Raw genomic sequence first — 27,382 nt, 5'->3', positions numbered from 1 at the left:
ATGAGGCTACTCCGCAGACGCCACATGGCCGTGCGCCTGGCCATGGCGGGCAGCGCCTTCGTGCTCTTCCTCTTCATCCTGCAGAGGGATGTCAGCGGCAGGGAGCAGGCCACAGAGAAACCATGGCTGAAGTCCTTGGTGAGCCAGAAGGATCATGTCCTGGACCTCATGCTGGGGGCCGTGCACAACCTTAGGGATTCAATGCCCAGGTTCCAGATCAGGGCTCCGGAGCCCCAGCAGACACTGGCCTCCACAAACCGGACCTGCCTCCCCGAGTTCTATGCCCCAGCTGAGCTGAAGCCCTTCTGGGAACGGCCACCACAGGACCCCAATGGCCCGGGGGCAGATGGGAAAGCATTTCAGAAGAAACAGTGGACGCCCCAGGAGACCCAGGAAAAGAAAGAGGGCTATAAGAAGCACTGCTTCAATGCCTTTGCCAGTGACCGCATCTCCCTGCAGAGGGCCCTGGGGCCGGACACTCGACCCCCTGAGTAAGTGGCGCCGTGTCCTGGGGTGAGGCCAGGGCTCTGCCAAAGGCGTGGCTGGTATGGCCATGGCCACGGGCTGAGTGCCAGGTAAAGGGCTGACAGGGATTTTAGAGTATGGGCAAGGATTTCCTCTAAGGCCTCACTTTTCCTAATCAATTGCCCTTATCCCAGGGCACAAAAGATTTTGTATCTTTTGATACAAAAAGATTTTGTATCCTCATGTCAAAGATTTTGTGTGGGGTTCATATTATGGTCAGGCCAGAGGCTCAGGGAGACCTGTGAGAGTGAAACAGGATTGTGAAGGTGACAGGGTACAGAAAAAGGAACTCTGTCCGGGCTGGGACCAGACCTGGCCTAAGGGTGACTGGGAAGCCCTGACTGCAGGCCACATATTCGGTGGCCTTGTCCCATGCCGAGGCCTGCCCCAGAGACTGCAGGACTCCGCTGCTGAGCTCTTGGCAAAGGGCATTTCCCAACAGCAGCCCTGGTGGTCAAGATTATCTCCACAACTCCTGGTTTCTTTCAGTGAAGACTCACAGGGCCAAGAATTCATTCCAATCTTTATTTGAAGCTGTTTGTACTTTCAATCCCGGGCAATGAACCAGTTCTTAGATCTTTGAGCCGTAGCCACTTCAGTCTGTGTTCATACTGTCCTCATGTCAAAGATTTTGTGTCTTTCTCATGTAGACTTTGTCATTCCCAACTCAAGAGTAATACCCTTTTTGACCTTTTCTCACATGGCAGTTCCCGTCCTCAAGTTCATGATTCTTTAGGACTTTGAACCTGGGGTTCCTCAGACTAGGACCTAGTATTGGAGGCCTAGAACATGGAACCACCCCAAGTTATCAGGGCTCCTAGCAGGGAAGGGCGGTGGGCGTGAGTGCAGCCAGTGCAGGAACTCTGGCAGTCTCCTCTGGAAGGCCCCTGAGAAATCTCTCTGATCAGCAAAGGGGGTTAAGAAAGGGCATCAGGGGACTTCCCTGGTGGCGCAGTGGTTAAGACTCCACGCTCCCAATGCAGAGGGCCTGGGTTTGATCCCTGGTCAGGGAACTATATCCCGCATGCATGCCGCAATTAAGAGTTCACATGCCACAACTAAGGAGCCCGCCTGCTGCACCAAGGAGCCCATGTGCCACAACTAAGGAGCCCACAAGCCGCAACTAAGACCTGTTGCAACAAAATAAATGAATAAAAGAAATATTTTTTTAAAAAAACTATAATGATTAAAAAAAGAAAAGGGCATTAGGCCACATGACTCCTTGAGATCCAGCATTCACACATTCCTGCCCCCAGCCGAGATGGCGTGTCAGAGAGGGTGGCAGTGTGGCCAGTGCCACAGAGTGGCTGGAGTGTATGAGGATAGAGAAAAGGTCACAGGAAATTGTTTGTGATAATAGTATCAGATTCCAGGGAATTCATGAGGAAATGGATCAGAGAGAAACTGTACATTGTAAAGAGAAAAGCCTTTTCCTCTCATCGAGTATGGAGATTGTAGTCACTTTTCTCAGATGTCAGAGTTGCCTTTTATTACTTCCCCTCTGGGACCTCTGGATTGGATTACACTTTATGCAGCACACTGAGGAAGAGAGAGTCAGCCCTGGGAACTCCTAGAGCAGATGAGAGAAGTGAGGGGGATGCCCTCGGCATCACCGCTGGGGCACCGAGCCAGCTCTGGGGGACACAGGTCTTGGAGTGGGTTGGTTAGGACCTGTGCAGAGGCTCAGAGTAGGTGGCAAATAGCGGGGAAGCTGGAAACAGGGAGCAGCTATTCCCAGCTCCAATGGGGAATGGAGGCTGGGGGATCCAAGGAGCAAAGGATGGTTATAGGAATCTGTGGACCGAGCCCTCCCTACCCCTGGAACTCCCAGGGACCTGGAGAGCTGTATCTACACGTTCATCCTTGCAGATGTGTCGACCAGAAGTTCCGGCGCTGCCCCCCACTGCCTGCCACCAGCGTCATCATTGTGTTCCACAACGAGGCCTGGTCCACGCTGCTGCGGACGGTGTACAGTGTCCTGCACACCACCCCAGCCATCCTGCTGAAGGAGATCATTCTGGTGGATGATGCCAGCACGGAAGGTGAGGCTAGGGGGCCCCCCAAGGAGAGGCCTGGGGTCTCCCCGGTATTCTGTGAAAGAGGGCAGGTGCTCCTGAGGGAACAGGCACTGCCTCACGGCCTGTTGTCTGGCATCACAGTTCATCATAGAGGCTAGGAGCAGGAAGAAGGCAGGTGGGGGCCAGGGAGCAGGTAGACCACATTTCTAGAGCCCAAGCTTCATTCACATTTTTACCCCCAAAGCTCCAAAAGCTTAGCAGTTCTGGCTTCAAGGACTCCCTTAGAGCTGCCAAGCCCAACCCCAAGTTAGAAATGCCGGGAGAGGTCAGGGCAGGGCAGAGGGTGGGGACAACCTTCCCTCTGTTTCCTACCTGCCGGACCATTCCTTTGCTCTTGAAGATTCCACCTCAGAAGCCCTTTGCTATAGTTGGTAATAGACAAGTGAGGTTGCTCGCCAAACTTCCACCATTCAAAGCAATTCCAGAAACATCTACAGAGTACTTTGTGCCTGGCACTGACTTAGGCATAGGGAATAGTATGACAAATGACAAATGAGGGACTTCCCTGGCGGTCCAGTGGTTAAGACTCCACGCCTCCAATGCAGGGGGCGCAGGTTCGATCCCTGGTCAGGGAACTAAGATCCCACGTGCCACGTGGCCAAAAGAGAAGACAAATAACAAATGAGACAGATCTTGCCCTGAGTAGGCTGACAGCCCTCGTAGTCAGATGACTGCTAACAACACCAACCACAATGGTGTGGCCCGCAACACACCCCAACGGACGTGAAAGTGCGTGGACTTGAGAGTCTGACACCCAGGAACTCAAGTCCCAGCTCTGACTCTTCCTAGCTCTGTGACCTTGGGCAAGACACTTAGCCTCTCTGAGCCTCAGTCCCCTCTTCTAAAAATGAAGACAGTGGTGGCTGAGGGCTCAGAGATAGGTGGTAAATGAGATCATTCATGCGCTGCAGAGCACTTAGTCTCGAGTAAGAGCTCCGTGTGCATTAGTTTCATTTTATTCTTTGTATGGGAGCAAGGCGCTATGGGAGGTGTTATTTCTGTGTGGCATGGTTGGGGCGGTCCCCCATGGAGGCCGGATTAGAGCGGCGCCTGAAAGCCCGAGTGTTTAGGGAGAGAAGAGGTGTTGAAGGGCAGTCCCGGAAAAGAGAACAGCATCAGCAGAGCCCTAGAGACATCAGTGTGTCTGTGCTGTGGGAAATGATGTTGAATGAAATCCATGCCATGCTAAAAGTATTTATTTGGGGGGGAAAATAAAACGAGGTGTCATTGAAGGTGCTTAAGCTGGAGAGTGACCTTATCTCAGAAGGATGGCAGCTTTGGGGAGGGTAATGGTCAGGAAGAGAGGAAGAGGACCCCGAGTCCAGGGGGGAAGTTCATAAATCACTTGAGCATGGGATGCCGGGGCCAGAACTAGGAAAGGGACTGCGGGACCCATGCCTCGGTAGACTGGGGTCCTCCAGGAGCTGAGCCCTCCTCCCAGGTGGCACGTGGGGGCTGGGGCTCTCCCGGGTTGGCTTCCTGTGCCCACGCTCCCGTATTGAGGGCAGGAACTGTGCGGCCCCTCCAGTGGAGCTGCTGACGCCCCCTCCTCTCCCCCAGCCCCCTCCTGCCCTCTGGGTAAGAGGACTAGGGCCGGGGAGGGCAGTGGGAGGAGGAGCTGAGTATGGGCACCGTTGAGTCCATTTCTTCAGGGAGCTCCCATTTCCCCGGGAAGGACAGACACCTAGCAGCACTTACAAAGCAAAAGCAGACAAGTATCAGCGATGCAGTGAAAGGGTCTGGTGGATAAGGAGCAGAGAGATTAGCTTCTGGAAAGGGGGGGGCAGAGTTTGGCGAGAGGGTTGGGGCTTGAGAATGGCCTCCGGGGAATCTCAGTAGCAGTAGAATGGTTGTAAGGAGTGGGAACCAATGTATCAGCTGCCCTTCCTCTCAAACTGGGCTCTCTCATTACCCTTCTCCCCACAACCCTGAGCGGCCCATCCCTCAGAAGCTTCTTCCCTTGAATCCCATGTGGTAGAAGTTCTAAACAGTTTCAACTTGTCACTCAGAATTGTGTACATCCCTAAGGCACAGTTGGGCAGTTCCTCTGACCAGGCCAGCCAGTGACATAGTGCCAGGCTGCCACGGACAGCTTTGAAAGGGCAGAGTGGCCTGTGCCTAGTAGGGTGGGCTTGGCAAAGAGCCAGTCCCTCTCGGGCCACCAGACCTGTTCCCGTTCCTTCTGGTGGCCTCTCCCTTGTTGCCCTGGACTCTCTCATACAGCCAACTCCAGCATCTCGGAATCACCTGCCTGAAAAACCGAAACCAGCCATTCTTAATTTCCTGCGTCCTGGCCTCCTTAGACACTCTGTTAAAAGCTATGCCCCTCTCTCTAGAACAGTGCACAACTGCCACAAGTGTGCACATACCCACATTTGTGCATGTAATTCCAGGGAATTTGTGGACCCCAGGATAAACCACCCTACCTTGAGGGCTTTGGGACTCTAGAGATACTTTCAGCAATGTTCAGTTCAGCAAAGAAAGAAAAATACCCTCAGATCCATGGTCAGAAATCTCTGCAGTCCACGGTGGGATAAAATTTCCCACACCTTTGACCGTTTGATCAGATCACCCGGCTCTCATTATACACACACAAAAACAATGGCTGTGTCTGCTGAAATTCGATGTCTTTGCTCTCTGTCGTCCTATCCAGGTGCCCGGCAGCACGGTTTGACCACAAGTGTACGGGCGTTTGATACTGGGGGGCAGGTATCAGAAAGGGGCCCTGTGCCAGGCTGGGGAACTTTTTCTTTCCCACTTCACAGTCCGTCCCCAGGCACAGACTTCCCTCCTGCGTGGCCAGGTCAGCAGCCGAGGTCCACTCTTGGTCTGGCACATTCCACAAGCTCCTAAAAACTGGCCCCCCCAAGCCTGTCAGTCTACCATGCCCCAAACAGGGCAACCCCTTGTCCAAAGCCCTGCCCTGCCCTTGGCAGGGAGGCTGAGTAGGAGAACCTACGCCTCCCTCCTGCGCACTTTGGATTAGCCCAAAGGAGAGGAGGGGCAGCCCTAAAGTCAGGAAACACGCTGTGAGAAACGCAGGGGAGGAGACACTGGGAGCACTTTGGATTAGCCCACGATTTCGCCCACTGCCGTCTCCCCTGGCTGGTCAGAACTGAAGTGAGTGGCAGTTCCTCTCGTGACCCCCTCAACTCCCAAGAGACACCAGTAATGCAAGTCAGGAATTATTCAAAGCCTCCAATTCTAGTTGAATTACAACTTCCAGTGTCTATTCTAACAGGTAAAGTTGCTTCATTACTGCTATCTCTTACCTCTGTCCTTGTTTTATAATATAGGAAGATGTCTCTGTAGTAACTCTATGTCCTGGATTTTCTAGGAAAGTTTCCATTCAATATTTTCTTCCCCATAAAGAAATTCTGCTATTCCCGCCTGTCAGTTTCACCTGCCAGTTTAATCCTCACGCTTGGAGATGGAAGGAGGCCGATAATGAGTCTTGATTTGGGTTCGAAAATATAGCCCAGTGTCTAAATGTTCCATCTGGGCAGGAGGATTGTAGAATACGCCCAAAGGGTGTTACACTCGTTCCTTTCTCCTCTTCTCCTTGCAAAAGGATTGTTCAAGAAAAATTTCCCCATTGCAGTTCGATTTGAGGCTGGATAGAGTATAGATGGGCATGAAATGAAAACAGCATAAAACGAGAGAGGGAAAGTTAAGAGAGGAAGTCCTCCCTACAGGAAAGGCTTTCTGTTTTGTTTTTCTTTTCTAGATTTTTCAGCAGCCAAAGAAGAGGGGGAGAGTCCACAAGAGAAGCATAAATAAAGGCAGTTCACTGATGTGCTTAATAAGTGTTTATCACTTACCTACTGAGCACCAGACCCTGGGCAGGCTCCAGGGGTATAACAGTGAACAGTTGAACAAGGTGTCTGTCTTTTTAGAGCTTACTTTTTTAATGGGAAAGACAGAAAATAAATAATTGCAGATAATAAGTGCTATGAAGAAATTAAATTAGAAGAAAAATAAGAATGCAGGTGATGGGCTACTCAGTAATTAGGCAGCTTTTTTAGTCAGAGTAGCCAAGAAAGGCTACTCTGAGTGCTCCCCACAAAGGGAATAGCCAGCGCAAAGGCCCTGAGGCTTAGTGTGTTAATGGGGCAGAAATAAGGCCAGGATGGCTGCAGAGAAGCGAGCAAGGAAGCAGAAACAGCACTGGTACAAAGTGAGTTTACAAAGGTGAGCAGAACTGAATCACAAGACCTTTTTAAGCAATAGTGTTTGGATTTTTGAATGTGTGTGGTAAAATATACATAAAATTTACCATCTTAACCGGTTTTAAGTGTACCATTCAGTGGCATTAAATACATTCTCATTGTTGTGAAACCATCACCGGAACTCTTTCATCTTCCCAAATTGAAACTCTATGCCCATTAAACAATAACTCCCCATTCCCTAGCCCCCCAACCCCTGGCAACCCCCATTCCACTTTCTGTCTATGAATTTTACTACTGGAGGTACCTTGTGTAGGTGGTATCACTACAGTATGTGACCTTTTGTGTCTGGCTTATTTCGCTTAGCATAATGTCTTCAAGGTTCATCCATGTTGTCACATGTCAGAATTTGCTTCCTTTTTAAGGCTGAGTATGCCATTGTTTGTGTAGATCACATTTGTTTATTCATTCATCCACCCATGGACATTTCGATCGTTTCCACATTTTTGACTATTGTGAATAACGCTGCTATCAACATGGCTGTACAAATATTTTTTTGAGTCCCTGCTTTCAGTTATTTTGGCTGTATACCCAGATGTGGAATTACTGGATCATATGGTAGTTCTTTGTTTAATTTTTTGAGGAACCATCATACTGTTTGGGTTCGGTTTTTTTTTTTTTTTTTTTTTAATAAATTTATTTATTTATTTATTTATTGGCTGCATTGGGTCTTCGTTGCTGTGCACGGGCTTTCTCTAGTTGCGTTGAGCTGGGGCTACTCTTTGTTGCGGTTCGCTGTCTTCTCACTGCAGTGGCTTCTCTTGTTGTGGAGCACAGGCTCTAGGCGCACGGGCTTCAGTAGTTGTGGCACGTGGGCTCAGTAGTTGTGGCTCGCGGGCTCAGGCGCGCAGGCTCAGTAGTTGTGGCACACAGGCTTAGTTGCTCCGCGACATGTGGGATCTTCCCGGACCAGGGCTCAAACCCATGTCTCCTGCATTGGCAGGCGGATTCTTAACCACTGCGCCACCAGGGAAGTCTCCTGGATTCGTTTTTTAAGTGCAATTTTAAACCACCATAGTGACATGATGTGATTTATAGTTTTAAGAGAGAACTCACCGTGGCTGCTGTGTCACAAGTAGATTGGGAAGAGGAGTGTAGAGTAGAGGCCGGGAGACCAGTTAAGACATGATTGCTGCAGTGACGGTGGGGATGGAGAGAGAGAACTGGCCATATTTGCTGAAGGACTGTTTGTGGAGGGGGAGAATCCAGCACGATTCCTAGTTTAGAGCAGCTGGAGGGATGCCGGTACCATGTATTTACATGGGGGGAGGATGGGAGGGCAGGTAGGGAAGAAATCTGGGGCTCCATTTCAGGCATGTTAGGTTTGTGGTTTTGTTAGACATCCAAGTGAAGATGGCAAGGCCAGGAAAAAAGGCCCAGGAGCATCTGCATATAGATGGTATTTCAAACATGGGACTGAGTAAGGCATGTGTGTGGGAGGTCACAGGAGTCTCATAGACTCCAGTCGTGAGAAATGAAGCCGGGCTGGGGTGGTGTGGTATTGAACCTAAATGAGGAGGCTCTCGTCTGAGGGACATAAGGGAAAATGGTTGGGCCCGTCTGTCTTTCCACACTCGGCTCTGCTGTACTCAGCTCTTGGGTTTATGTCCAGTGGGTCCAGGGAGGGGCATAACTTAGGAGAGCTATCTCACCCCCATCAGAGGGCCTGAGGCTCATGCTCAGAATTCCCAGGTCCCGCCTAGACACCCGAGATTGGAGGGAAAGCGTGGGAGAAGGGCTCTGTAGAGCTCAGGCTGCCCTGACGTTCACAGCTCAATGCTTGGCGAGCTCTTACCACAAAACCCACTTCCTATGATGTTTTGTCCCTGGGTTATCTCCACCACCATGAACTTCCTGTAAGCACAGTTATGTTCTCAGGGGAAACGTCCGCCGTCAGCCGCGCCGAGAAGGTAAGACTCCCGCACAGGGATCCTCCCACCTCCCTGTTAGAGCCAGCACTCGGGGCTGGACTTGGAGGATGGGCCTAGGAGCTCCGTGAAGGCAGGACCCAGACCCCGGCCCTCCCTGCCCAGGATAGCGGCTGGCACCTGGCAGCGTGTTCACAGGTGTTTGCTAAGTGAGTGCTGGGCTGAAGCTGCCAAATGAGGCTAATTTTGACTTACAAACATTGGGGACAATACTCCCTATTTCATAGCGCCTTAATCTTCACAGAGAAGATTAAAGAAGAAAGTCAACATGGAAGCACCTAGTTCCATGAGTGGCACATAGTAGTGCTCAAGTATTTGGGCACTGTGTGTGTGTGTGTGTGTGTGTGTGGGTGTGTGTGTTTGTGAGTGTGTCAAAGTAGAGGGAGAGTGACTTCTCTGGCGGTCCCGTGCTTAAGAGTCCGAGTTTCCACTGCAGGGGGCCCGGGTTCGATCCCTGGTGGGGGAACTAAGATCCCGCATTCTACGCGGTGTGGCCAAAAAGAAAAACAAAACGAGTAGAGCGAGAGATCAATCGCGCCCTCACAAAACTGACTTTGGACCCCAGTTTGTGTGACACTACGTTGAGAGCGAGGCCTAAGCTCTGGGCCGATCCCACAGCCCTCAAGAGAAAGGACACAGTCAGCCGTCACACCTGCCCCGCGCCGCCACTTCTGAAACCATAGGCAACTCCATTCTGCACAGTGGGGAACAGAACAGTGGCACAGATAAACCAAAACAGCAGTTACTGAAACATCACTGAGATTTGGACTATGTTCCAAGGTGGATTGCTTCAGAATAGGGCTATATTTAATGCTCTGAGGATTTCCGACTAAATAACAGAGTCATGAAGTGAGCCCCCTCTCAGAAGGGGCTGGAGATCTCAGCAGATACCCCTCCTCCCTTCAAAGTGCTTTCCCCACCCCCTCCAATTCAGGATGGTTGCCCCTCCTGGAGACTTCCCCAGCCCTGCACCACCTCTGGCAGGTCACTCATCACCTACCCTGCCGTCACCCACCCGTTCCCTGGGTGGCCGGGCTCACCACTGTGCCTGGCTCATGGAGGTGCTGGGTACATGGTTTTTAAATTTAATTAAAAAGCCGTTCAGCATCTTTTCATCTTCCTAAAGAATTCCATGTGCAGAGGAGGTAATAAAGAGGATTAGAGTAGGGACTTCCCTGGTGGCGCAGTGGTTAAGAATCCGCCTGCCAATGCAGGGTACATGGGTTCGAGCCCTGGTCCGGGAAGATCCCACGTGCCGCGGAGCAACTAAGCCCGTGTGCCACAACTACTGAGCCCACGTGCCACAACTACTGAAGCCCGCGCACCTAGAGCCCATGCTCCGCAACAAGAGAACCCACCGCAATGAGAAGCCCGCGCACCGCAATGAAGAGCAGCCCCCACTCGCCGCAACTAGAGAAAGCCTGTGCGTAGCAACAAAGACCCAACGCAGCCAAAAATAACTAACTAAATAAATTTATTTTTAAAAAAAGAGGATTAGAGTAAGACTTCTTGCTGCTGCCCCAGAAGCCAGAAATCAACACTTGTGTCCGCTCTACCTGTCAGACTTACTCTGAAGAGCCTGGGAGACAGGGACTCAGACAGGGAGAAATGACTGCCACAAACCCCAGGTGTGGAAAGGAGGGGAGGCCCAAGTCCCAGCTCTGAAAAGATGGGGGGCTGAGAGGGTGCGGAGACCAAGAGGGGCATTTGAGAGCCTTTGTCAGAAGTTGATACTTGATTTGAGACCAAAGAAACACAACTCCGAGGTCCTGTGTCAGACATCAGAGAAGGCGCCCCGGTAAGCAGACACAGGAAGGGCCCAACAGAGCCGGTGGAATGTCCTGGCAAGGTGGCCACGGGCAGTAGGACCACACATGGGACCTTCTCCTTCTACCACCACCCCCCCACCTTGGGCTTCTATGGAGTTGCTCAGCGCAGTGAGGGCAGGAGGGTTAAAATGCAGGCCTGCTGGAGGCCTGAGAGCACCCAGACTTGGTGCACACGGGGGATTAGGTTTGCAACAAAGTGGTGAGCTGGCGACAATGACCCTGTCCCTTCCAGAGTACTTGAAGGAGCCGCTGGAGCGGTACGTGAAGCGGCTGCAGGTGGTGAAGGTGGTGCGGCAGGAGGAGCGGAAGGGGCTGATCACCGCCCGGCTGCTGGGAGCCAGCGTGGCCCAGGCGGAGGTGCTCACCTTCCTGGATGCCCACTGTGAGTAGAAGAGGGCCGGCCTGGCTCTGTCCCCCTTCCCTCCCTGGCAGAATGAAGAGCTGGGACCATGGCATCAGCAGAGCACCTTCCAGCTCTGCTGTCCCAGGATCGAAGCAGGCTTGGGACGCCCCTAGCTTCTTCTACCCCTTTCTCACCCCAGTGCCAAGGATGGTTATCCGGAGGCACACACAGCCCTAAAACAACTGGTGACGCCACAGTTGCTAGGAGTGTGTTCTGGAGCCCCAGCCGTTCCTCCCTCCCCCCCACCATCTGAACCTCATTCTGAGCTCAGCCCCCCGGAGAGGCCTCCTGTCGCCACTGGGCACTGGTTGGCGTGGCACTTTCCTGCAGGGCCACATGGGGCCAGGAAAGCCTGCTTCTTGCCCCAAAACAAAACACTTCCCCACCATTGTCAGGGAAAGAAATGTTCCCTAAAAGCAGTGATACGTATTCTGAGAAGCTATAGCCTTGGAGTCGGAAGCCCTAGATTTGCGTCCTGGCCCCGCCACTAACCAGGCCTCAGTTTTCTCTTCTGTCAAGTGGGGTGAGGATGCCAACCTCACTCACCAACCAAATGAAGGCTAAATCAAGTCATACGTGCAGCTCATCGAAAATCCCAAAGGGATGGTTATTCTACAACTGGAGCTGAAGCATGAGGTGCAGAGATCCCTGGGAGAGGGGACACCCGCCTGTGAAACCCACACTTGGGTGGGGAGGGCCGACTGGGTGGATAGGCTACAGACCCTGAAGACACCCCTCCAGGGCCTTCCCTGTGCCTTTGGGTCCACCATGTTACTCCCCTGAGACCTCCATTCTTCCCTCCAAAGCCACCTCCACCTTTTTTGGGGGGAGAGGGCAGGTGTAGGAGGGTCCTGGGAGATCTCTGTCCACTCTCTGTGGCCGTGGAGCTTGCACGTGTTTCCCTGTCTACAGCTAGGGAGTGGACGCTTGTCCTCCTGGGGCTCCCCACTGGCGGGGGGCACGGGCTCAGCTGTGGGCAGGACCCTGACTGATGTCTCCTGGTGCCGACCTGCAGGTGAGTGCTTCCGTGGCTGGCTGGAGCCCCTCCTGGCTCGCGTCGCCGAGGACGAGACGGTGGTGGTGAGCCCAAACATTGTCACTATTGACCTGAACACTTTTGAGTTCTCCAAGCCCGTCCAGAGGGGCCGAGTCCAGAGTCGTGGCAACTTTGACTGGAGCTTGACCTTCGGCTGGGAGACCATACCTTTACATGAGAAGCAGAGGCGCAAGGATGAGACCTACCCCATCAAGTAAGTACTGTAGCCTGGTGGGCCCACATCCTGGTCTCCGTGGTCCCAGGGACCTGGACCATCTCAGGTCAGCATTTATGAGGTGCTCTGTGAAGCACTTGACATATTTAATCGTCATCCCCTATGAGGTAGGTACTGTGATTAGCCTGGTTTGCAGGTGAGAACACTGAGGCTCCTGGTGATGAACAGTTGGCCTCAGACTATACACTAGAAAGTGGTGGAACAAGGATACCCATCCCGCCAATCTGGCCCCAAGCCCGTGCCCCCAACGTGGCTCTGTCCTACCTCTCACCATAGCAGCTGGCTCTCACTCACCACCTTCTGTGTGCCAGGCCCTGGGCTAAGGGCTTTCCACACCTGATCTCATTTATTCCTCCCTACATGTAGAAGGGTGTGACTGCTGCTTTCAGAGAGATGGAGGGGAGAGGCCATTGTAAAATAGCCATTATAATAAGAGGGGGTGGCGTGTGCACCCAGGTCACCGTCTTTGAAAAGACTGAGAACATATTAAAGGAACATAGACAAATGTCCTGCAGTTTACAGTGTGTTGCAGTTGCCCTGAACTTTTTCAGGAAAAGGGCTAGATAGCAGATATTTTAGGTTTTGCCAGCTACAAAAAATAATCCTTTCAAAATGTAAAAACCATTCTTTGCCAGAACCTTAGAAAGCCAGGCCAGCTTTGGCCCACAGGCCACAGTCTGCCAACCCCTGAGCTAGAGGGCAGATGCTGGAAAGTTTATCCATTGTTTGATGCCCAGCTGGGTTTGCCTTCCCCTCACACACCCACCCTGCCCCTCCCTCTCCAGATTGCCTGTTGGTGTTGTTAGAGACCACAGACGTCTCAACTAAACCGAGTTGGGGAGTGGCTTATATTAGAGTACCCTTTACTTCTGGATTATCTGTGCCATTGCTTTCCTATACTGGCCAGGAAACTGAAGGGTCAACCAAATATATATACCAGGGATGGAGGGAAGCAGAGTTTGGGGATACGGTGAGCAGAGATAAAAGGGAAGGCTTTCTCCCCATGCACATGCCCAAATCCTAAGAAATGCTGCCCAGAGCCTCAGTAGAGAGGGCTCGGGTGGGCCACAGGAAGGAATCCCATGGATCCTGAACAGCCAGCTGCTCTGTGGCCTTTAGAAGGAGAAGAAGAAGCAGCAGAGGGGGCAGAGGGGAAAGGAGAAGGCAGGGGAGAGAAAAGAAATTAGAACTCCCTATAGACCCTCTGCTTGATTCATAGATGTCTTTTGTTTGAGATGTACAGCAACAAAACCCCCTTCCCCCAAGCTGGGGGCCAGGCACACAGTGGCACGGTCAGGGAAAGGGCACCTGGCCCCCACCCATCACTGACGTCCCCCGCTCCGTTGTCCGAGGACCATACAACTGGAAGACAAAGCTCCAGTGTTTGAGGAATTAATTTGCTCCCTGGTCCAAATGCCCTGGTGGCATGCAGGGCTTGCCTGAGGCACTTTGCATAGTACCCACCAGGAGGCCTGCAGGCAGCACCCTCCCTTCCTCCACTCCCAAAGTCAACAGGAGGCCAAGAGGAGAGGTGAGGACCCAGGGGACCCTAGGAAGCAGGCCAGGAAATGCAGAGTGTTTCCAGAGGTTGCCTGTTGCTTGTGGGTCTGCAGCAAAGTTCCCCACGTAGAGTTTATCCTCAGAGATAATTTGTCAGTGGCTTCTTGGTCAGAGGGACCTCTCAAAGCCAAGAGACAGACCCAGGTCGGGGAAACCCTGAAGAAGTAGCAGGTTAGGGACTTCCCCAGTGGTGCAGTGGTTAAGAATCCACCTGCCAATGCAGGGGACACGGGTTCTATCCCTGATCCGGGAAGATCCCACATGCCACGGAGCAACTAAGCCTGTGCGCCATGACTACTGAGCCTGTGCTCTAGAGCCCTCGAGCCACAACTGCTGAGCCCATGTGCCACAACTACTGAAGCCCATGCACCTAGAGCCCATGCTCCACAACAAGAGAAGCCACTGCAATGCGAAGCCCGCGCACTGCAAGGAAGAGTAGCCCCCGCTCGTCACAACTAGAGAAAGCCCGCACACAGCAACGAAGACCCAATGCAACCCAAAACAAATAAATAAATAAAATTATTTAAAAAAAAGAAACAGCAGGTTAGTTCCAAAATGCTCATCTAGAATCCCAGGACTCTCTGAGGCTTTCCTGGCCTTACTTGGGCTGGCTTAGAACCCCTGAGAGAGGCCACAACCAGTGACAGAAAGCTTGCCTGAGCTTGAGGGTTTCCCAACCGAAATTCCTTCCAGAAAGTGGCTGCAGGACCCAACTTCAGGGCGACGAGAACAGCCATAGGGTAACACCAGGGTCCTGGGTAGTCGCCTTGACCAGGCAGTCCAGTGAACACTGATTGAGCCCCTGCTGTGTGTGAAGCACCTTGACCGGTTCTGGGCTGACAGAGAAGGTTTCTGCTTGGTTGTGCCACGTGGAGCCACCCACTGAGGGCAGCAAAGCCCCGTCCAAGCCAGCCTGGTGTGGCACAAAGGCCAACAGCTAATGATCTGGGTGCACTCCTGCCCTGTCTCCCACCCCCGCCTTCAACCCTTAGCCCAGCCCCTCTCATGAGCAACGTGGTATCTAAGTTCTAGATGTTTTTGTCAATTTATCTAAACATGGGTCTGTGCCTCCCTGCCTTTGTCTGAAAGCCAGAATCTTGTTGTAGCCTCCAAATGCTCCCTGTAGTAGTCCAAGTTGAGCTTAATTTCACCTCGCTTCCTACTCTGTTTCTGGGAGCACCTATGTCCAAAAACAATTTCACATAGCTTCTGATAACCGAGTATCTACTATGCTTTAGGAACTTTGCTGCCAAAAAGCAAACGATTGTGGCTTTTCCCTCAGCTACTACACCGAGCTCTCAGAGGACAAGATCTGTCTCTCTTTACTCTGTATGACTAACACGTAGCACAGGTCCTGGTAGCCCGTGTGTAACACATCCTTGGTTGAATGAATGAATGGATGAATGCCTTTTAGAAGAGAGTAATGGTAATTACATCTCTCCTCATCCTGATCTTAGAAGGTGAAGAGAACATAATAAAAGCTCAATAAGCATTTGCTAAGTGCATAAGTTAGTGGAAGAGGGGCTGCATATCCCAGGTGAGAGGAAAGGAGGAGGGAGGGAGTTTAGGAGGCGTCATCGGTGAGTTCACAGCTTTCCACGCCAGGTTCTGGCCCCTCTTCCCCCCAGAAGATGCACATGCTTCTCCCTCTGTCTCTCCAGATCCCCGACGTTTGCTGGTGGCCTCTTCTCCATCTCCAAGTCCTACTTTGAGCACATCGGTACCTATGATAATCAGATGGAGATCTGGGGAGGGGAGAACGTGGAAATGTCCTTCCGGGTGAGAGTGAAGAGAGCTTCGTGGGGGAACCACAACGTCCCAGGGGACGGCCTGAGAACCTGTCTCTTAGGCAGTGGCAGGGATATCAATTCTTCAGCTGAACTTGGAAGGGTGGCTGTTTCCCGTCATGGCTCCACCTTCCCTCTGCCCCCTCCCTGTCCATGGCAGTAGGGCCTTGGGAGTCAGATTGGACAACTGAGAACAAATTACTGGGCAGAACTCCTCAGAAGGAAGGGATAATAGAGGTAATAGGGACCAGACATCTGGGGACTGGTGACATCTTTCATGCTGTCTGTTGGAAAAGGGTTAGGATGAAGGTGGAACAGGTCAGTAAGCAGTCACTATCCTTTTTCTGGAAAAATCAGGCTCCGCTTTCCAGGTCAGAGACCTCATGCCTTGGTAGCCTTAGGAGTTTCCCTCCCCTGTGTTCAGCAAGCTCTTCATAACCATAGGAGAAGATGATGGCCAAATTCTGGTGGGCCCCAGAACTCTGAGGGATTCCAGGAATAAGGAAAATCAGGATTAGGTTAGAAGAAAGGCTTGCCTCTTCATGAAATCTACACAGATCCCCATCCAGTGGAGAGTAATTAACAAGTAAATGAGCTTGTTTATGAAGTCACCTCTCACAGTGCTTGGCACATACAAGCACATCACTGATACCTGCTGTTCCTATGGCTATGATTATGTATTTCTGTTGCTGCTGTACTAAAATGAATGACAACATACCTCCCAATCTGAAACCTAAAAAAAGGAGAAGACACAGGTGGAAGGGATGTCGTAAACCAGCCCTCTGACAGAGGAGGGTCACCAGCTCAGTCACCATAACTCCCATGGTTCTGACCCTAGGCTCGTCCGTGAGCCTCTGACCTTTGTTCAGTCTCTCTGCAAGGAACCTAGTGTGCTAAAGGTCCAGGTGATCACCACAAGCCACCTGATGGTGGCTATTAATTAATGAATTGATGCTTTGATTAGGTCACAAGTTGATCTCGATTTGGAGGAGCTTGAGTTTCCAGTAACACCTGTGTGAGCTGATAAAATCACATTTCCAGGTCAAAAAGCCAGGTGGCCAGAGCTCACAGTAGGTAGATGGACATAAAATTCGCCAACTGTCTTTTCTCCAAAGTGGGCCCTGGTAACCCTCAGGACCCTGCAAATTTCTGTTTGCTTTAATCAGAGTGAACCAACATCAGAGAGCCAGAGATTGTGTAGTTATGGCCTGGGAAGAAGCCTGGTCAGTGTCTTTTTTTTCCAGGGAGAGAGCGCAGCATTTCCCTGAGTCTGTGGACCTGGGGTCTGGCACCCTGGGAATGGAACAGAGCTGCTTGGGGGGAGGTTTTCCCACCCAGCCCCTGAAAACCCCATCCCATATCCTCTTACGGCAGGTGTGGCAGTGCGGGGGCCAGCTGGAGATCATCCCCTGCTCTGTGGTCGGCCACGTGTTCCGTACCAAGAGCCCTCACACCTTCCCCAAGGGCATCAGTGTCATTGCTCGCAACCAAGTGCGCCTGGCTGAGGTCTGGATGGATAGCTACAAGGAGATTTTCTACAGGAGGAATCTGCAGGCAGCAAAGATGGCCCGAGAGGTGAGAGGGGAGGGTGCTCAGGAGGTGTTTAGATGAATAGAAGGGCAGAATCCCAGCCCCTGGTCAAGAGCTTACTGATGACAGAGACCCACCCAGCTCCACCACCTGGTGCCTTTACCCCTCAGACCTTGGGAGCTAGAGCCCAGGCTCTGTTTTGGAGGCTAGAGAATGAGGAGAGGAGGCTTTGTAGTCCCTGCCTGGAGAGCCCCAGTATCTTTTAGGAGGGGAGGGAGAAAAGATTTGGAGGAAGAACCTCTCACGGGAAGAATGGCTTTACTCTGAGAAACTGGGAATTGAAGACTGGGAGAAAACTGGGCGTTCACAGGAGATGGGGGTGGTGCTATGGGTGCGGGTCCCAAAGCCAAGGCAGGGGGGTTGGGATTAGATGTGGGGCCCAACTGGTCCTGAGCAGGGATGAACAGGAGACCCACTCTGGGAGAAAGTAGTCCCAGGAACTCTGGGCTACTTCCACCCTGACAAGAAGGTCAAGGCTGGTGGAACTGACCCTTAGGGGGCTGGCTTGGTTGACAGAAATCCTTCGGTGACATTTCGGAACGACTGCAGCTGAGGGAACGACTAAACTGTCGCAACTTTTCCTGGTTCCTGCACAACATTTACCCAGAGATGTTTGTTCCTGACCTGAAGCCCACCTTCTATGGAGCTGTGAGTCTTGAGAACCAACGTGCCTACCCATCATCACAGAACCCCCGGGAGAAGTTCAGGACCACTTACCCCGCAGCTGGATGACAAACAACTGATTTTTACTCTCCACGCTCCCTTATCCAGGAGGAGGCCCGAGAGGCCACCCTGGGCTTCTAGAGCTAAAAACCTCATAAGGAGGAAACAACCCCTAAGCAGTGGTTCTCAAATACTCACATGCATCAGAATCACCAGGAAGGTCTGTTAAGACACAGGCTGTTGATTCAGTAGGACTGGGTTGGGGCCTGAAAATTTGCATTTCTAACAAGCCTTCAGGTGATGGTCTGGGGATCACACTTTGAGAACCACTGCTCTTAAGGACATTCCCATATGCTGAGGGCTTCTCCCAGGGACCTGGCAGGTTGCCCACCCTGACCTTGCCCAGCCCCTGGGCCCTGCACCTCACTTTACTGTTCACTTCAGGCGTCTGCCTTAATGAGCAGAGGAGGAATGTCACAGAGGAGAAATCCAGCCGTGCAAATTGATTCCAGATGGACCCCACACCACAAACCAAAAAATTCCTAACTGTGCTCCCCTGGTTCCCCTCTCTGCTCAACATTCTGCAGCTCAAGAACCTCGGCATGGCTCATTGCCTGGATGTGGGAGAGAATAACAATGGAGGAAAGCCCCTCATCATGTACACCTGCCATGGCCTTGGCGGCAACCAGGTACAGAGCCCAGCCCGAGGCAAGCCTGTCTCTGGGGCATCTTCTCTCTTCACAGGCCCCCTTCCTCCACTCAGAATCGTCCTTTCCTGAGGACTAGGGTAGGGGAGATCCAGAGAGAGGGGGAGATACCAGCCCTGCCCTCAGACAGCTCCCAGTCTGAGGGGGAATGCATGATACCGACAGACAAGGTCTTAAGTGTGGATCAGGGGCATCCAGAGAGGAGTGGGCAGCAGTGCTGGCTGCTAGAGAGGGGCTGGGGGGGGAGGATTGTTTTGTGGTTTGGGTTTTTTTTTTCCCAAACCCCCCACCCCGGGAGGGGAGGATTGTTCATCAGAGGAGGCTTCCTGGAGGATACCAGCTGCTGAGTGATGTTTTAGGGTGACTGTGGAAAGTTTCTGAGCACTTTGCCTCAGCTACACTCAACTTCTATCTTCAATGCCTTCCCTGCCCAGAAGCTACCACTATGATCCCAGCACCCATCAGTGACCCCAAAACAACCACCTACTGACATCTCACAGCTACCTGGCATCCTGGGAATTTCCCCCATGCCCTACAATGCCCAGCTCTTCCCTGAGGAATAACTAATAACCTCCCTGGACCCAGCCCCTCAATCTACCCTGAATGCCCAGCATTTGGTAAGTAAGAGGCACCTGAAACAGAGCTGAAACAAGGAAAGGAGTGGCACGGGCCACCGAACAGGATGCCAACAGGATGTGCGATTGAAGACAAAGTCATTCTGGAGCAATTTCCTGTACCACTTGGCCTGCACGGTGACTTTAGGTGGTACACTGATGAACATTTTTTCAATAGTAATCTATTAGCAAAAAAAGAACTAGCACATGATTTCACCAGTAATGCCTTAAATGAGGCTAATTTTTTTTTTACCCTTTTTTTTTTGGTCATGGCTTACAGCATTCGGGATCTTAGTTCCCCGACCAGGGATAGAACCCGTGCCCCCTGCAGTGGGAGCGTGGAGTCCTGACCACTGGACCGCCAGGGAAGTCCCTAAGTTAAGTTTTTAACTAAAGAAAAAATATTTAGTAACTATTATCTATCATTCCAGTATCACCCAGATGCGGTGGCACATGAATTACTGAAGTCTTAGCAACTACTCACTTTCCTCCCCAGGAGGCCATCTGTGGTTGGCATCTCAAGGCAGTTGGCTTTGGAAGGTGATGGGCAAACTCTCTGCCTGCCCCTCAGGACCTCCTCTTATCTTGTGTTCTAGTACTTTGAATACACAACCCAGAGGGACCTTCGCCACAACATTGCGAAGCAGCTGTGTCTATATGCCAGTGCTGGCACTCTGGGCCTTAGGGGCTGCCACTTCACTGGCAAGAATAGCCAAGTGCCCGAGGATGAGGAATGGGAATTCATCCAGGTGAGTCAGCTGCCCAGAAAGCTCAGAATCAAGAACCTGAGACCACAACTGCCCCCTCCCTTCCTTCTGCATCTTCCTCTGCCTGAGATACTACGGGGTGGATCCGGACAATGTACAATAGAAAGTATGGAGAATGTGGGCTTGGTCACAGGCAGGGTCCTCAGGGCTTAAGTAAGGTTTGGTGATGGCTGGTTCTGCTTGATATAAAGATGGGGTCGGGGTTATGATCCAGGACCAGCTCTGTCATAGCTCACGTATTTTTAGGCTGAACACAAGTAGATGAAGTTGAAGAGTCACTTGTGGTTCCTGCCTGGCCTCTGTGTGCCGGGCACAAGGCCATGCACTCATATACATTGGTTTGGTTAATCTTCCAGAGGCTCTTCCCAAGTAAGTGGTGTCCCCATCACTAGAGATGGGCCAGCTGAAGCTCAGCAAGTTTGTGACTGGCCCAAGACCCTTCACTAGTAAATGGTAGGCCTGGGGTTCTGATCTAGATAAATCTGGCTGGAAAGCATGGGTTCTTTCCATTACACCACACTGTCTTGGGATAAATGATGTAACTTCTACAGGATTGGGCCCAAACTAGCAGCCCCCAATGAGCCTCCACACCCCACTCCACCCCAATCCCCAGTCCTTGGCTTGGGGAAAGAGGAGCCTAGCCTTGGGGCTACAGGGAAGGGAGGAGTCTGAACATGATTGAAGGCAGAAGGTGTGGGTGGGTAGCAGTGGCCCAGGTCTTTGAGACTGGCCATCTGGAGGAGGGGGGGGTCCTGAAAGCCTTTTTCAGTTAGCCCATGGTCCTGCCTTCCTCTGTTCCAGCCATTCATGCTAAAGCTGGGGGTGGAGAATGGGTACCACGCACAGGTGGAAACTCAGGAATGCATCCCATCAGAGTATCTGGCATCCAAGGAAAGGAATTTGGAAGTGCCCTCTCTGTGCCTCATTGGGTTTCCTTTGCCTTTTGTCTACTGACTCCTATTTCATTGCCCTCTAGTAGCACTGTCAGAGGTCTGAGGCCCAGGTTGACCCTTTGCTGTGTCATCTTTTTAGGATCAACTCATCAGGAACTCAGGATCTGGTACCTGCCTGACATCCAAGGACAAAAAGCCAGCCATGGCCACCTGCAATCCCAGTGATCCCCACCAGCACTGGCTCTTCATCTAGGCCCTGGATCACCCCCCTGTGGGAGATCCCACAAGCCTCTCAGGAAACAGGATCTGGGGGAACCTGATGTTTGAGAACCTGATCATCAGTTCCCTGTCGGCCTTAAAGATGGATTTCAAACCCGATGCAAATCAAGGCAGGACCTTCCTACTCCTTGCAACAACATTGGGCCCATTTTCTTTCCTCTACGTTGGTGGAAGAGACTGTTAGAACACATAATATGTGACCTAGAGCTTTCCTTCTGCCCTAGAAACAGACTTCCAAAGCAGAGGAGGCAGCTGGGCTAGAGCCCAGGGCAGCAATGCTGAATTCAAGAAAAGTACCTCTGCAGCCACGTCCTGAATCCCTGGTCATCTAGAACACCCACAGAATCCAGTGAAAACAGTATATTCTACCAGAGGGATTAGAGGTCTAAGAGTCTCCCTTGCTAACATTACCTGAAGCTCCTTGACAGGAATCCTTTATCTTATTTCATCTGCACCATAGTCCTGTGAGAAAGACAGGAACCACCGTGCCCATTTTATAGACCAGAAAGCTGAGGCAGAGAGAAATAAAGGAGCTGGCCTGTATCCTGAACCTGGGCTCCTCCCACCACACCACAAGAACACTAGGCAACTAGCCATCAGCTCCCCACTCTCTCTTCCCTCCGGTCTGATCATTTCTGGCTGGCTGGTCTCCATAAAGCCTAGAGCAGTGCAGCCAGGTAGCTGTGAGGGAGACCACATTTAGGAATCCTGGGATGTTCGTTTTGAAAGAAAGCTTGTGGAGCCAGTGATTCTCAGGTTTAAGTCCCAGAACCTTTTTTCAGTGCTCCATGTATAATGTAATGCAGAAGCAAAATAGCCATGGATGAAAATGAGGGTGGGTGAGGGCATTGCCCACCAGCCCCTGAACTTTTCTAAAAGTCTGCAAGCACAATTTGAAAATCATCGTTTTAGTCCAACCCTATCATTTTCATATTATGAAACCAAGGCCAGGTAAGTGAAGTTATCTGCCCCAGGCCACACAACCACATATTGGCAGCCCTGAGGCTAGGACCCAGATAAGGCTAACAAGAGCCCTGGGAAGTCTGAGGAAGCCGGGACAGCATGACTGCGTGACTGGCCTTGTCTGCGGCTCTCGCGTGAACTCCCCGCGCGCAGAGCAGACCTGCCGTGCATGTCAGCTCTTCCCCAAGCAAGTTGGACCCCACCACGCATGGCTGCTTTGCGTGAAGTAGAGAGCCCAGCTGCCCAGAGGACTCTCATTCCTTCTTGGAGGGCTTCCTACTTTGAGTAGCAGTCTGTCATCTTGGACAGCACCACATGAGGGTGCCGTGGGACCACAGCTGCCTCTGCTTCCCACTCAACTCCCCGCTGCAGGAAGTCTCCTAGGTCCCATGGGGTAGCCCAGCCAAAGGGAGAGGAGAGAGTGGCCAGGACGTGTCCTGGAGTGGGGAAAGGGAAAAGCTCTTTCCCAGAAAGAGAAGAGAATCGCACATGAGATCCCAGTGGAAATAAAGGTTTTATGACATTGGTAAAGGAAGTTTGCAATTGGGTTCCTCCTCCCCTGCAATGCCCCTTAGCTGATCCGTTTGGAGGATCAGTTGATTCAAGCTGTGAAGAATCACACACATCTGAAAAGTTCTGTCACAGCCACTGTCTCGTCTCCAAATATCCTGTGGCCCCCAATCTAGCCTACACACTGTGTCAAGCACATGTAGACATGAGGAAATAATAAGGCTCTTCCCCCATGGAACTTACACTTCAGCTGGGAAAACAGAGATGTAAGCAAGTCATGCCAAGCCTGGAGATGTTCAGAGATGTGCTACATGAATTAGAACAATTCCTTCCATTTAGAGAAGCCTCACAAAGTTGGTGACATTTGACCTTAGACCTCAAAGGATGGATCCTCAGGTAGGAAGAGCTCAGTTAGCAAAGATCTCAAGTGTGAGAAAAGTCGCAGAGGGACAACAGTGCAAGTGGATGCAGGGAACCAAGAGGACTTCAGGGTGAGGGCGCAGTGAATGTAGAAGCTAGAAGATCAGGACCACACTATGGCTTTCATGAGCGCTAGGCACTTGTGCCTTCATTAAAAAAGTGTCAAAGAGTATGTTTTACAGCTGCATTGATATAACCACGAATATAATCCAGGATGATTGTATTCTGATTTTAAAAGAAACTGAAACATTTTTGTGGGCCTAAAAAGTATTGTGGGCCTCAGGCACTGTACCTGCTGTGCTTACTGGGTTAGTCGGCCCTGTAGAACAGTGGCTTGGGGCCCAATTGAAAAGGCTTTGAATGCCATGCTAATAAGTCCGGTAAATCCTAGGGAGCCTTAGTCCTTAACTCCAATCTTAGCCCTACTCTTGGTTGCATTAAACATCCAAACATTTATCAGGCACTGTTTGTTTGCCGTTTATCCTAATATCCCTCATACTCTATAACATCACTCAACAGTTCTCCAGCCTGATCTTACGATGCACGCCCAACTGAGGTGCCCTGCTGTGGTGCTCAGTTTCCTCACCTCGACCACACAACGGCAGAGCATCTCGCAAGGGCGGTCAGCTAAGGGTAACCCACAGGGACTGAGGGATGCAGCAGGTTTGGGGGTGAAGGGAGGACTAGGGAAGAGAGGTGCTCAAGAAGAGGGAGAAGGCACGAACAGGGCGGTGGGAGGACTCAGGAAACCAGCTTCTTGGCCTCGCCTTAGCCGAGGCTGGCCTTGCCCTAACCCCACATCTGCACTGTTAAAATCCACCCCTCTGACCATTCTCAGGCTAACCTAAAACCTTAAGTCCTGCTTAAGATCTTTTTTATTTATTTATTTTTGGCTGCAGGTCTTCGCTGCTGAGTGCGGGCTTTCTCTAGTTGCGGCGAGTGGGGGCTACTCTTCGCTGCGGTGTGCGGGCTTCTCATTGCAGTGGCTTCTCATTGCAGAGCACGGGCTCTAGGTGTGCAGGCTTCAGGAGTTGTAGCTCGCGGGCTCAGTAGTTGTGGCGCACGGGCTTAGTTGCTCGGCAGCATGGGGGATCTCCCCAGACCAGGGCTCGAACCCGTGTCCCCTGCATTGGCAGGTGGATTTTTAACCACTGCGCCACCAGGGACACCCAAGTCCTGCTTAAAATCTTGATGCTAACTAGCCCTGTGCTACTATCTCCTGGCTCCAGGAACCTCTCTCCCCTTAGCACTGAATGGTTTGTCTCCTCTGGGGATCTATTTCCCACTTGAAGAGTATTGGCGCCATTGCCAAAAATAGATAAATGTCCCAGAATATATTCTTATTTTTAATTACAAAAATAAGGGACTTCCCTGGCAGTCCAGCAGTTAAGACTCCCCACTTCCAATGCAGGGGACACGGGTTCGATCCCTGGTCGGGGAACTGAGATCCTGCAAGCCATGAGATATGGCCGAAAAATTACAAAAAAAGAAAAAGTGAAATTGATCCTCACGACGCTGCCATACCTATTGATTCATTCTCTAGAAGTAATAACTTCTAGAAAAGTAATAATTTCTAGGTATAAACCTTCTATACCCTTTTTCTATGAATATACATAATACATATATAAATACACACACACACACAGGGTACCATATGTTTGAAACTTGATGTCTTCATTTAATATACCAAGGACATCTTTTCATGTCAGGTCATTTAAGTCTATAACTCATTCTTTTTAAAAGCTGGATAGTATTGGGCTTCCTTGGTGGTGAAGCCCTGGTGGTTCGATCCCTGGTCCGGGAAGATACCACATGCCGCGCAGCAACAAAGCCTGTGCGCCACGACTACTGAGCCTGCGCTTTAGAGCCCGCGAGCCACAACTACTGAGCCCACGTGCCACAACTACTGAAGGCCGCGCGCTTAGAGCCCATGCTCCTCAACAAGAGAAGCCACCGCAATGAGAAACCCGCGCACTGCAACGAAGAGCAGCCCCCGCTCGCCGCAACTAGAGAAAGCCCGCGCGCAGCAACGAAGACGCAGTGCAGCCAAAAATAAAAGCAAATAAGTAAATTTATTTTTTAAAAAAAGCTGGATAGTATTCCTTAATATGATTAAACCCAATTTCTCTAATCTTCCCCTACTGATGAATACTTGGGTTTTTCCCAATTTTGTGACAAACTTTATGACAAACTACACAAAGTTTGGGGACAGACTATACTAGAACCCACATCCTTGTACATTTATTTTTGTGCCCGTGTTTATTTCAAAAGGACACATTCCTTTTGGAAAATATGCAGTGCCTCAGAATGAAAGCCAAAGCCCTCCTCTACACCTCACCCTAAGAGGAGGAAAAGAGTCTGACCAGCGTGGGAGATGAGGCTGGGTGTGTAGATTAGGCAATGGCTTGGGAGCATTAAGTGCAGTCCTAAACAGTTTGGTTTTTAAGCAAATACAGATTAGGCTTCGCCAAGGGTACAGCGATGGATGTGATATTGACCCTGCGCTCAAGGGCTCACTTCGGAGTCTGTGATGTGGAGGGGTAACCTTTAAGAGGCCCTTGAGCCTCCCCTTGGACTCCTGATCCTGGGGGCTAGGGCTGTCTCCCTATTCTCCAGAGGAGGCGGGGGGAGTGGGAGGGGGTGTTGGAGGAGAATGACAAAGGAGGCCCGGATTCCCCAGCCAGCTCAACCCTTTCCCCCCCCCCACCCCCCCGCTCCCCCGGGGTCTCCTTTGGGTTAGAATGCTGGGGGTGGGGCTGGAGAGGGAGCCCTTAGTGCAATTCCCACCCATCCCCCCCACCCCACCCCCACAGCTCAAGGACCTGAAAAAGTGTCTGTACAGAACTCCTTCCTCAGCCTTTTCCAGGCCTCTCCCACACCTGCAGGCATGAAACTTGAATTCTGGAGTGTCTAGGCAACAAAAGCCCCCAGGGGGACTGGAAGATGTTCCTGCCTCTCCCGGGGCTTTCTGGCTTCTCTCAGCCTAAGTTGCAGCTCCACCCACAGTCCTCGCTCTGGGACCTCCCAACCCAAAGTTCTCTGCCCACCGCAAGGCACGCGGGCACCTCCCTCCGTCCCCCTCTCCTGACTCCAACGGCCAGAGCCTCTCGTCTCCTGCAGGACACTCCTGCCCTGCAACTCCTGCTCTCCTGCCCTCCACCCTCATAGCACGCAGACTAGCTCCCTATCCTGAGGGCTCCCTCTTCTCACCGACACTCTCCTTCTCTGGGAGCTCTCTTTTATCTGCTCGCCAGATGAGTCTCCCCAAACCTGTTTCCTAGTGAAACAGGAGGGAAGGGGGCAGGGCACAACCTTTGAAAGAATGCCGTAGCCCGAGGACACGACATAAACTTATTAGAACCAAATGGGTCCAAGACGGCAGACAAGTCGACTTCCACTAGACCCTGAGCCTCAGGATACGCTCATTGTAACACATCAAGCTAAATGACACACCCACAGGTGCCATGACAGTTCCAAGACCGACAATAAGGATCAAACAGTGGGTGGTGGCCCAATTCCTGGAAATCCCTTCCCTTTCCTAAAATAGCTGGAATACTCCTCCCACTCAGTAGCCTATGAAATTACCCATCCCTATAAAAACTGACAACCCCATACTCTGGTGCCTTTCTCGCCTTCTGAGATGGCCCACGCTCTGTCTGTGGAGTGTGTTTCTCCCTAAATAAATCCACTTCTTACCTATCACTTTGTCTCTCACTGAATTCTTTCTGCGATGAGACCTCAAGAACCTGAGCTTCATTAAGTCCTGAAACCAGGTGTGTGATCTCAGTTGGCAGACTGTGGGTTTTGGCCAGGTTCGAGTCCCAGCCGCGTGGGTTCAAGTCCCAATCTGCGGTGCACGGTTTCACTAGTACCCTCTTCCATCAGAATTCTCTCCACTGCATCTACTCTGCTTTTGTCTCCTTGCATTTACACCAGTGTCTGCGTCCTGGGGGCACGTGCCATTTCCCTCTTTGCTGTCTCTTCCTTCTTCTTGCTCTCCTTGCACACTTCCCTCCTCCAGCCCCCCATGCCTCCACCCCCTGGTGCACAGGGTAGGTCTCTGCACTTACAGTGGCCCCCGAGGGCAGTGAGACGGTGGCAGACTACACGAGCAAGCGGAGCATCCCAAGGGAAATGCCAGTCCTGGTTCTCCATCTTACTTCTTTTTTTTAAAAAAATTTTTTAACATCTTTATTGGAGTATAATTGCTTTACAATGGTGTGTTAGTTTCTGCTTTATAACAAAGTGAATCAGTTATACATATACATATGTTCCCATATCTCTTCCCTCTTGCATCTCCCTCCCCCCCACCCTCCCTATCGCACCCCTCTAGGTGGTCACAAAGCACCGAGCTGATCTCGCTGTGCTA

At 51.5% G+C, this 27,382-nt stretch overlaps 1 protein-coding gene across 1 annotated transcript; it reads left to right on the top strand.

Annotated features, from left to right (window-relative positions):
- GALNT6 (polypeptide N-acetylgalactosaminyltransferase 6) lies at positions 1 to 22,596 on the top strand. Its single transcript, XM_068560506.1, has 10 exons — positions 1 to 491; positions 2,395 to 2,567; positions 10,819 to 10,968; positions 12,005 to 12,239; positions 15,482 to 15,599; positions 16,982 to 17,182; positions 17,714 to 17,845; positions 18,448 to 18,549; positions 19,778 to 19,930; positions 20,981 to 22,596. Exons 1-10 carry the CDS (start codon positions 1 to 3, stop codon positions 21,092 to 21,094), a joined length of 1,869 nt encoding a protein of 622 aa, XP_068416607.1. The 3' UTR covers positions 21,095 to 22,596.
- Positions 22,597 to 27,382: the final 4,786 nt, after the last annotated feature.

Source organism: Eschrichtius robustus, chromosome 13, assembly GCF_028021215.1.
Source record: "Eschrichtius robustus isolate mEscRob2 chromosome 13, mEscRob2.pri, whole genome shotgun sequence".
Taxonomy (NCBI): domain Eukaryota; kingdom Metazoa; phylum Chordata; class Mammalia; order Artiodactyla; family Eschrichtiidae; genus Eschrichtius; species Eschrichtius robustus.
The sequence above is the reverse complement of the archived record's forward strand: the minus strand, read 5'-3'. Positions and strand labels throughout refer to the sequence as shown.